Source organism: Oncorhynchus tshawytscha, unplaced genomic scaffold (genome assembly GCF_018296145.1).
Source record: "Oncorhynchus tshawytscha isolate Ot180627B unplaced genomic scaffold, Otsh_v2.0 Un_contig_6377_pilon_pilon, whole genome shotgun sequence".
Taxonomy (NCBI): domain Eukaryota; kingdom Metazoa; phylum Chordata; class Actinopteri; order Salmoniformes; family Salmonidae; genus Oncorhynchus; species Oncorhynchus tshawytscha.
This window is the reverse complement of record NW_024609314.1, coordinates 23,570-35,000: the sequence shown is the minus strand read 5'-3', so window position 1 is coordinate 35,000 and position 11,431 is coordinate 23,570. Positions and strand designations below refer to the sequence as shown.

General features: G+C 45.6%; 1 protein-coding gene across 1 annotated transcript in view; it reads left to right on the top strand.

The window, feature by feature from the left end:
- Positions 1 to 8,056, top strand: part of LOC121844578 (pleckstrin homology domain-containing family G member 4B-like) — a 54,354-nt gene extending 46,298 nt beyond the window's left edge. Inside the window, exon 10 of the mRNA XM_042314850.1 lies at positions 7,868 to 8,056. Within this exon, the coding sequence (XP_042170784.1) occupies positions 7,868 to 8,056 (189 nt within the window). The remainder of the gene's footprint in view (positions 1 to 7,867) is intronic.
- Positions 8,057 to 11,431: the final 3,375 nt, after the last annotated feature.

Below are 11,431 nucleotides of genomic sequence, written 5' to 3'. Positions count from 1 at the left end.
GTTTTATCCGGATCCTTCCATAGGGTGTGTTTTATCCGGATCCTTCCATAGGGTGTGTTTTATCCGGATCCTTCCATAGGGTGTGTTTTATCCGGATCCTTCCATAGGGTGTGTTTTATCCGGATCCTTCCATAGGGTGTGTTTTATCCGGATCCTTCCATAGGGTGTGTTTTATCCGGATCCTTCCATAGGGTGTGTTTTATCCGGATCCTTCCATAGGGTGTGTTTTATCCGGATCCTTCCATAGGGTGTGTTTTATCCGGATCCTTCCATAGGGTGTGTTTTATCCGGATCCTTCCATAGGGTGTGTTTTATCCGGATCCTTCCATAGGGTGTGTTTTATCCGGATCCTTCCATAGGGTGTGTTTTATCCGGATCCTTCCATAGGGTGTGTTTTATCCGGATCCTTCCATAGGGTGTGTTTTATCCGGATCCTTCCATAGGGTGTGTTTTATCCGGATCCTTCCATAGGGTGTGTTTTATCCGGATCCTTCCATAGGGTGTGTTTTATCCGGATCCTTCCATAGGGTGTGTTTTATCCGGATCCTTCCATAGGGTGTGTTTTATCCGGATCCTTCCATAGGGTGTGTTTTATCCGGATCCTTCCATAGGGTGTGTTTTATCCGGATCCTTCCATAGGGTGTGTTTTATCCGGATCCTTCCATAGGGTGTGTTTTATCCGGATCCTTCCATAGGGTGTGTTTTATCCGGATCCTTCCATAGGGTGTGTTTTATCCGGATCCTTCCATAGGGTGTGTTTTATCCGGATCCTTCCATAGGGTGTGTTTTATCCGGATCCTTCCATAGGGTGTGTTTTATCCGGATCCTTCCATAGGGTGTGTTTTATCCGGATCCTTCCATAGGGTGTGTTTTATCCGGATCCTTCCATAGGGTGTGTTTTATCCGGATCCTTCCATAGGGTGTGTTTTATCCGGATCCTTCCATAGGGTGTGTTTTATCCGGATCCTTCCATAGGGTGTGTTTTATCCGGATCCTTCCATAGGGTGTGTTTTATCAGGATCCTTCCATAGTTTTATCCGGATCCTTCCATAGGGTGTGTTTTATCCGGATCCTTCCATAGGGTGTTTTTATCCGGATCCTTCCATAGGGTGTGTTTTATCCGGATCCTTCCATAGGGTGTGTTTTATCCGGATCCTTCCATAGGGTGTGTTTTATCCGGATCCTTCCATAGGGTGTGTTTTATCAGGATCCTTCCATAGGGTGTGTTTTATCCGGATCCTTCCATAGGGTGTGTTTTATCCGGATCCTTCCATAGGGTGTGTTTTATCCGGATCCTTCCATAGGGTGTGTTTTATCCGGATCCTTCCATAGGGTGTGTTTTATCCGGATCCTTCCATAGGGTGTGTTTTATCAGGATCCTTCCATAGGGTGTGTTTTATCCGGATCCTTCCATAGGGTGTGTTTTATCAGGAGCTTTTCTTCTTTGTTTGACTGTAACTCCTGCAGATTGAAGTATTTCTTGCAGTAAAATGATCCACCAAATGTACATTTTGATTCGGGAACAGATGTGGAGAAATATGATTTATTTCTTTCAGCATCTAGAGAGAATGTGAATGTGTAGTTAGGGACCTTTGTAACGGTCCCTATCTTTATCAGCATCTAGAGAGAATGTGAATGTGTAGTTAGGGACCGTCTTAAGAGGTCCCTCTTTATCAGCATCTAGAAGAATGTAAAGATAGGGACATTTAAATGTGATATCTTTATCAGTATCTTGAAGAATGTGAATGTGTAGTAGGGACTGTCTGTAAATGGTACCCTCTTTATCAGCATCTAGAGAGAATGTGAATGTGTAGTAAGGGACCGTCTGTAAAGGTGCTATCTTTATCAGCATCTAGAAAGAATGTCAATGTGTAGTAAGGGATCTTCTGTAAAGGTGCTATCTTTATCAGCATCTAGAAAGAATGTCAATGTGTAGTAAGGGATCTTCTGTAAAGGTGCTATCTTTATCAGCGTCATAAAATATGATAGTATTTCAAACACATACAATATGCATCCAAGCCGACCTGACATCTGATCAGAAACATGTTGGGTTGTTTTTCACAGCTTTCTATTTTCCTTTCTACGGGTCAAACTGATGCAGAAAATCATTTCCCGTCAGTTATTTTTATTGCATTTTCTCCCTGGTCCCTAAAAAAATATATTTTTGATCCTTAAAGGAGTGGAGATGACAGAGAGAACTTGACCGATAGGAAAAATGGCTGCCTAAGTATGATCCCCAATCAGAGACAACGATATACAGCTGCCTCTGATTGGCAACCATGCTAGGCCAACAAAGAAAACATAGATATACAAAAACTAGAGTACCTAACCAAAAATATAGAGAATAAACAGGGATCTGACTGGTGGTTACGGATGGGCTATTAGTAATTGTGGGTCTGTGCGGGTGAACAAACAGCAGACCACACACCTCTAGTGTGTGTGTGTGTGTGTGTGTGTGTGTGTGTGTGTGTGTGTGTGTGTGTGTGTGTGTGTGTGTGTGTGTGTGTGTGTCTTAGAGCAGTGTCAGGAGGGACTGTAGACACACTGTGTTACAAAGAGCTCTCTCAGTGACCTGTGACTTCACTGCCTTGACATACAATTGTCTCTCACCACAGCCATACACACAGTGTGTGTGTGAGTGAGAGAGAGAGTGAGGTCACAACATTGTCAGTCACTTCCTTGTCTCAGTCAGATCTTAGACAATGCATACTGTAAGCTCTGAGCTGCTGTAGAGACTTAGACAGAACAGGATCTTAGACAGGGCATACTGTAAGCTCTGTAGAGACTTAGACAGAACAGGATCTTAGACAAGGCATACTGTAAGCTCTGTAGAGACTTAGACAGAACAGGATCTTAGACAGGGCATACTGTAAGCTCTGTAGAGACTTAGACAGAACAGGATCTTAGACAAGGCATACTGTAAGCTCTGTAGAGACTTAGACAGAACAGGATCTTAGACAAGGCATACTGTAAGCTCTGAGCTGCTGTAGAGAATTAGACAGAACAGTATTAAAGACAAGTTAACCAACTCCATAAACATTAACCAATAGAGAGGTCTATCTGTCGGTCCTCAATTTAAACTCGTTAACAGTCTGCTGAAGAAAATGTCTGACTTGACAAACCTGTTCCAGGGTTTGACTTTGAACTGGGCATAGATGATGTGATGAACCCGATTGAACCCCTGAACTGTCCGAGTGTATTTTACTTTCTGGTAGCCTTCTCATACGGAATAATACTGAGTCAGTTCAGCCAAGCTGGTCGTCTGTTGTCTCTCCAGAGCCAATACTCTCAGACACTAAAATATCAGCAGCCCTCTATCAATGTTTATCACTCAGTAGCCAGCCAGCCAGTCAGCCAGCCAGCCAGCCAGCCAGCCAGCCAGCCAGTCAGTCAGCCAGTCAGCCAGCCAGTCAGCCAGTCAGTCAGCCAGCCAGTCAGTCAGTCAGCCAGTCAGTCAGCCAAGCTTGTCGTCTGTTGTCTCTCCAGAGCCAATACTCTCAGACACTAAAATATCAGCAGCCCTCTATCAATGTTTATCACTCAGTAGCCAGCCAGTCAGTCAGTCAGTCAGCCAGCCAGTCAGCTAGCCAGCCAGTCAGTCAGCCAAGCTTGTCGTCTGTTGTCTCTCCAGAGCCAATACTCTCAGACACTAAAATATCAGCAGCCCTCTATCAATGTTTATCACTCAGTAGCCAGCCAGTCAGCCAGCCAGTCAGTCAGTCAGCCAGCCAGTTAGCTAGCCAGCCAGTCAGTCAGCCAAGCTTGTCGTCTGTTGTCTCTCCAGAGCCAATACTCTCAGACACTAAAATATCAGCAGCCCTCTATCAATGTTTATCGCTCAGTGTCCAGCCAGCCAGTCAGTCAGCCAGCCAGTCAGCTAGCCAGTCAGCCAGCCAGCCAGCCAGCTAGCCAGTCAGCCAGTCAGCTAGCCAGTCAGTCTAGCCAGTCAGCCAGCCAGCTCAGCCAGCCAGCTAGCCAGCTAGCCAGCCAGCCAGCCATCCATCCAGCCAGCCAGCCAGTCGCCCCTCCAGTCACAGCTGCTAACTACAACTACATTCTCCACCAGTCTCCATGGCTGTGTTCCAAATGGCACCCTGTTCCCTATAGGTCTCTGGTGAAAAGTAGTGCACTATATAGGGAATAGGGTGCCATAGGGCTCTGGTCTAAAGTAATGCACTATATAGGGAATAGGGTGCCATAGGGCTCTGGTATAAAGTAGTGCACTATATAGGGAATAGGGTGCCATAGGGCTCTGGTCTAAAGTAGTGCACTATATAGGGAATAGGGTGGTATATGGGATGATGTCTCTCTCTCTCTGCAGACAGACAGTCCCTCTCTCTCTCAGGGTCAGCAGCCATGACTACAGCCCACAACAGCTGTCCTCCCTACAGAATGATCAGTATCACATTTACAGATTAGCATAATCATAGCACCCCTCCCACCTTGTTCTCCCCCCTCCTCTCTTCCTCCCCTCAAACCACGGCAGAGGGACCCCGGTGTGGGTGTTAGCAGAGCTACACTATCTCCTACCATCTGTTGACATATTGAGCTGTTAGCTGTGTTAATGTTAACCATATTGAGCTGTTAGCTGTGTTAATGTTAACCATATTGAGCTGCTAACTGTTAGCTGTGTTAATGTTAATCATATTGAGCTGGTAGCTGTTAGCTGTGTTAATGTTAACCATATTGAGCTGGTAACTGTTAGCTGTGTTAATGTTAACATATTGAGCTGGTAGCTGTTAGCTGTGTTAATGTTAACCATATTGAGCTGTTAGCTGTGTTAATGTTAACCATATTGAGCTGCTTGTTAGCTGTGTTAATGTTAACCATATTGAGCTGCTAGCTGTGTTAATGTTAACCATATTGAGCTGTTAGCTGTGTTAATGTTAACCATATTGAGCTGCTAGCTGTTAGTGTAATGTAAATCATATTGAGCTGTTAGCTGTGTTAATGTTAACCATATTGAGCTGTTAGCTGTGTTAATGTTAACCATATTGAGCTGCTAGCTGTGTTAATGTTAACCATATTGAGCTGTTAGCTGTGTTAATGTTAACCATATTGAGCTGTTAGCTGTGTTAATGTTAACCATATTGAGCTGTTAGCTGTGTTAATGTTAACCATATTGAGCTGTTAGGTATGTTAATGTGAATCATAGCTGAGCTGTGTTAATGTTAATCATATTGAGCTGTTAGCTGTTAGCTGTGTTAATGTTAACCATATTGAGCTGTTAGCTGTGTTAATGTTAACCATATTGAGCTGCTAGCTGTGTTAATGTGAATCATATTGAGCTGCTAGCTGCTAGCTGTGTTAATGTTAACCATATTGAGCTGCTAGCTGTGTTAATGTTAACCATATTGAGCTGCTAGCTGTGTGTGATGTTAACCATATTGAGCTGTTAGCTGTTAGCTGTGTTAATGTGAATCATATTGAGCTGCTAGCTGTTAGCTGTGTTAATGTTAACCATATTGAGCTGTTAGCTGTGTTAATGTTAACCATATTGAGCTGTTAGCTGTTAGCTGTGTTAATGTGAATCATATTGAGCTGCTAGCTGTTAGCTGTGTTAATGTTAACCATATTGAGCTGTTAGCTGTGTTAATGTTAATCATATTGAGCTGTTAGCTGTTAGCTGTGTTAATGTTAACCATATTGAGCTGTTAGCTGTGTTAATGTTAACCATATTGAGCTGTTAGCTGTGTTAATGTTAATGATATTGAGCTGTTAGCTGTGTTAATGTTAACCATATTGAGCTGTTAGCTGTTAGCTGTGTTAATGTTAACCATATTGAGCTGTTAGCTGTGTTAATGTTAACCATATTGAGCTGTTAGCTGTTAGCTGTGTTAATGTGAATCATATTGAGCTGCTAGCTGTTAGCTGTGTTAATGTTAACCATATTGAGCTGTTAGCTGTGTTAATGTTAACCATATTGAGCTGTTAGCTGTGTTAATGTTAAGCATATTGAGCTGCTAGCTGTGTTAATGTAAATCAAAAGACACAGATAGACAACAGGGATATGACACAACACAGAAGACCTGGTCTTCATGTAGGAACAACACCCATCTCTTTGTAATTCAGCCCAGCCTGAAGGAACCTGAACTGGGGTTTGGTATTATCTTCCACTAGCCTGGTCCCAGATCAGCCCAGCCTGAAGGAACCTGACTGGGTTTGGTATTATCTTCCACTAGCCTGGTCCCAGATCAGCCCAGCCTGAAGGAACCTGACTGGGTTTGGTATTATCTTCCACTAGCCTGGTCCCAGATCAGCCCAGCCTGAAGGAACCTGACTGGGTTTGGTATTATCTTCAACTAGCCTGGTCCCAGATCAGCCCAGCCTGAAGCCTGACTGGGTTTCCCCTGGTCCCAGATCAGCCCAGCCTGAAGGAACTTGACTGGGTTTGGTATTATCTTCCACTAGCCTGGTCCCAGATCTGTTTGTCTCGCTCTTTCCCAACTTCATTGCTCATTGTCAAGCCCAACAGTCTGGCCTCACAAAGCAATCTTCCAGTACAAAAAAACAGTACATGGTGATGGTCCATACCAGTACATGGTGATGGTCCGTACCAGTACGTAGTAAGGGTCCGTACCAGTACGTAGTGAGGGTCCGTACCAGTACATAGTGAGGGTCCATACCAGTACATAGTAATGGTCCGTACCAGTACATGGTGATGGCCCGTACCAGTACATGGTGATGGTCCATACCAGTACATGGTGATGGTCCATACCAGTACATGGTGATGGTCCATACCAGTACATGGTAATTGACTGTACCAGTACATAGTGATGGTCCATACCAGTACATGGTGATGGTCCATACCAGTACATAGTGATGGTCCATACCAGTACATGGTGATGGTCCATACTAGTACATGGTGATGGTCCGTACCAGGTCCGTTTTTGTTAGATTAAATTCATTTATTTCCTCATCAATCTACACACAATAGCCCATAATGACATCACAATACCCCATAATGACATCACAATACCCCATATTGACATCACAATACCCCATATTGACATCACAATAAACCATAATGACATCACAATACCCCATAATGACATCACAATACCACATAATGACATCACAATACCCCATAATGACATCACAATTGTTATGGTGTATTGTGTGTAGATTGAAATAAATGAATTTAATCCATTTTAGATTAAGGCTGTAACGTAACAAACTGTGGGAAAAGTCAATACTTCCCGAAAGCGCTGTATCCAATGACCCATATAGTTTACTGAGTTGACATGCTTTTTGTTATCCTCAAGGACAAACAGAAAAAGTTCTGGAAGTCTCTCCGAAAGCTGTGACAGGAAGATAAAGACATGTATTGGACCAAATATAGACATTGTTTGTGTTCCACCAACTCTGTGTGTTCTTCTGTCTCACAGAGTAGGGATGCCACACAATGCCAATCCACATCCACACCACAGCCCTGTGCTCTGACACGTATTCTAACCCCTCCAGCCAAACCGACCGACAGCCCTGTGCTCTGACACGTATTCTATATCCCTCCAGCCAAACCGACCGACAGCCCTGTGCTCTGACACGTATTCTAACCCCTCCAGCCAAACCGACCGACAGCCCTGTGCTCTGACACGTATTCTATATCCCTCCAGCCAAACCGACCGACAGCCCTGTGCTTTGACACGTATTCTATATCCCTCCAGCCAAACCGACCGACAGCCCTGTGCTCTGACACGTATTCTAACCCCTCCAGCCAAACCGACCGACAGCCCTGTGCTCTGACACGTATTCTAACCCCTCCAGCCAAACCGACCAACAGCCCTGTGCTCTGACACGTATTCTAACCCCTCCAGCCAAACCGACCGACAGCCCTGTGCTCTGACACGTATTCTAACCCCTCCAGCCAAACCGACCGACAGCCCTGTGCTCTGACACGTATTCTAACCCCTCCAGCCGAACCGACCGACAGCCCTGTGCTCTGACACGTATTCTAACCCCTCCAGCCGAACCGACCGACAGCCCCGTCACAGATCAGGGGAAAGTGACAGTTAGCGCTGAGGTGAAGGGAGGAGGAGGAGGAGGGTGTTTGTGACTAAAGGGCAGATTTACACATCGCACTGATCATCTCCCATTGAAAGTGAAGCGCTGAGCTGATCATTGACTTGTGCTGTGATTGTGATTTGGCCTGGGGGACACGGGATAGGAGACATGGGGTGGGGGTTTGGAGACGGGGGGTAAGGGGTAGACAGGGGTGTTTGGGGTATGGGCCGGGGTGCATCGTATGTGGTCTGCCCCTTCCCAGCATGTCGCATGCCGGTCAGTAACCTCCTTAGGCACCAGATGGTCCCAAAGACAGAGTACAGTGCTTGGGTGTGTGCGTGTGCGTGCGAGCGAGGTGTGGGTGCGTGCGGCGTGCGTGCGAGCGTGGGTGTGTGTGTGGGTGCGTGCGGCGTGCGTGCGAGCGTGGGTGTGTGTGTGGGTGCGTGCGAGCGTGGGTGTGTGTGTGGGTGCGTGCGTGCGAGCGTGGGTGTGTGTGTGTGGGTGTGATGAAGTCTCACATGTCTGAGAGGAATACAAAAGGCTGTGCAAGAACGATCAGTCGTGACTCCACTGTAGAGATATCAGAACGATCAGTCGTGAGTCCACTGTAGAGATATCAGAACGATCAGTCGTGAGTCCACTGTAGAGATATCAGAACGATCAGTCGTGAGTCCACTGTAGAGATATCAGATACTCCAGAGAGATATCAGAACGATCAGTCGACTGTAGAGATATCAGAACGATCAGTCGTGAGTCCACTGCAGAGATATCAGAACGATCAGTCGTGAGTCCACTGTAGAGATATCAGAACGATCAGTCGTGAGTCCACTGTAGAGATATCAGAACGATCAGTCACGAGTCCACTGTAGAGATATCAGAACGATCAGTCACGAGTCCACTGTAGAGATATCAGAACGATCAGTCGTGAGTCCACTGTAGAGATATCAGAACGATCAGTCACGAGTCCACTGTAGAGATATCAGAACGATCAGTCGTGAGTCCACTGTAGAGATATCAGAACGATCAGTCGTGTAGAGATATCAGAACACTGTGAGTCCAGATAGATATCAGAACGATCAGTCGTGAGTCCACTGTAGAGATATCAGAACGATCAGTCGAGTAGAGATATCAGAACGATCAGTCGTGAGTCCACTGTAGAGATATCAGAACGACAGTCGGGAGTCCACTGTAGAGATATCAGAACGATCAGTCGTGATAGGGATATGATCAGTCGTGAGTCCACTGTAGAGATATCAGAACGATCAGTCGTGATTCCACTGTAGAGATATCAGAACGATCAGTCACGAGTCCACTGTAGAGATATCAGAACGATCAGTCGTGAGTCCACTGTAGAGATATCAGAACGATCAGTCGTGAGTCCACTGTAGAGATATCAGACAGTCGGAGTCCACTGTAGAGATATCAGAACGACAGTCGTGACTCCACTGTAGAGATATCAGAACGATCAGTCGTGACTCCACTGTAGAGATATCGAACGATCAGTCGTGAGTCCACTGTAAACAGCTAGTCCAGCTAGCAGAACGATCAGTGCTAGTCCACTGTGAGACAGAGGCCACTGTAGAGATATCAGAACGATCAGTCGTGATAGGGATATGATCACCCAGTCCACTGTAGAGATATCAGAACGATGTAACCAGAACGATCAGCAGTCCACTGTAGAGATATCAGAACGATCAGTCGTGAGTCCACTGCAGAGATATCCGATCAGTCGTGAGTCCACTGTAGAGATATCAGAACGATCAGTCAAGTCCGCTGTAGAGATATCAGAACCATCAGTCATGAGTCCACTGTAGAGATATCAGAAAGATCAGTCGTGAGTCCACTGTAGAGATATCAGAACGATCAGTCGTGAGTCCACTGCAGTCGTGAGAACAGCTCAGAATGTAACCAGCTAGCTAGTGCTACCACCCTGGAGACAAGGCCTGCCACTAACACCCAACGCTTACAATGTAACCAGCTAGCAGCTAGCTAGTGCTACCGCCCTGGAGACAAGGCCTGCCGCTAACACCCAACGCTTACAATGTAACCAGCTAGCAGCTAGCTAGTGCTACCGCCCTGGAGACAAGGCCTGCCGCTAACACCCAACGCTTACAATGTAACCAGCTAGCTAGAGCTACCACCCTGGAGACAAGGCCTTCCGCTAACACCCAACGCTTACAATGTAACCAGCTAGCAGCCAGCTAGAGCTACCGCCCTGGAGACAAGGCCTGCCGCTAACACCCAACGCTTACAATGTAACCAGCTAGCTAGTGCTACCGCCCTGGAGACAAGGCCTGCTGCTAACACCCAACGCTTACAATGTAACCAGCTAGCAGCTAGCTAGAGCTACCACCCTGGAGACAAGGCCTGCTGCTAACACCCAACGCTTACAATGTAACCAGCTAGCTAGAGCTACCACCCTGGAGACAAGGCCTGCCTAACACTACCTTCCTAACACAGTCCTAATCTACCTTCCTAACACAGTCCTAATCTACCTTCCTAATCTACCTTCCTAACACAGTCCTAATCTACCTTCCTAACACAGTCCTAATCTACCTTCCTAATCTACCTTCCTAACACAGTCCTAATCTACCTTCCTAACACAGTCCTAATCTACCTTCCTAATCTACCTTCCTAACACAGTCCTAATCTACCTTCCTAACACAGTCCTAATCTACCTTCCTAATCTACCTTCCTAACACAGTCCTAATCTACCTTCCTAACACAGTCCTAATCTACCTTCCTAGCACAGTCCTAATCTACCTTCCTAATCATAATCTACCTTCCTAATCTACCTTCCTAGCACAGTCCTAATCTACCTTCCTAACACAGTCATAATCTACCTTCCTAATCTATCTTCCTAGCACAGTCCTAATCTACCTTCCTAACACAGTCCTAATCTACCTTCCTAATCTACCTTCCTAGCACAGTCCTAATCTACCTTCCTAACACAGTCCTAATCTACCTTCCTAATCTACCTTCCTAATCTACCTTCCTAACACAGTCCTAATCTACCTTCCTAACACAGTCCTAATCTACCTTCCTAATCTACCTTCCTAGCACAGTCCTAATCTACCTTCCTAACACAGTCCTAATCTACCTTCCTAATCTATCTTCCTAGCACAGTCCTAATCTACCTTCCTAACACAGTCATAATCTACCTTCCTAATCTACCTTCCTAACACAGTCCTAATCTACCTTCCTAACACAGTCCTAATCTACCTTCCTAACACAGTCCTAATCTACCTTCCTAATCTACCTTCCTAACACAGTCCTAATCTACCTTCCAATATCCAAACTAATATTCCACTTAGAATGCATGCCCAATGCATACCTTAATTCTAACTAGTGCACATAGCTTCATTTTAAGCAGGGTACAGGTATGGACATTGGATCAGAGCCATAGTATAGTGGTCCAAATGTTTTG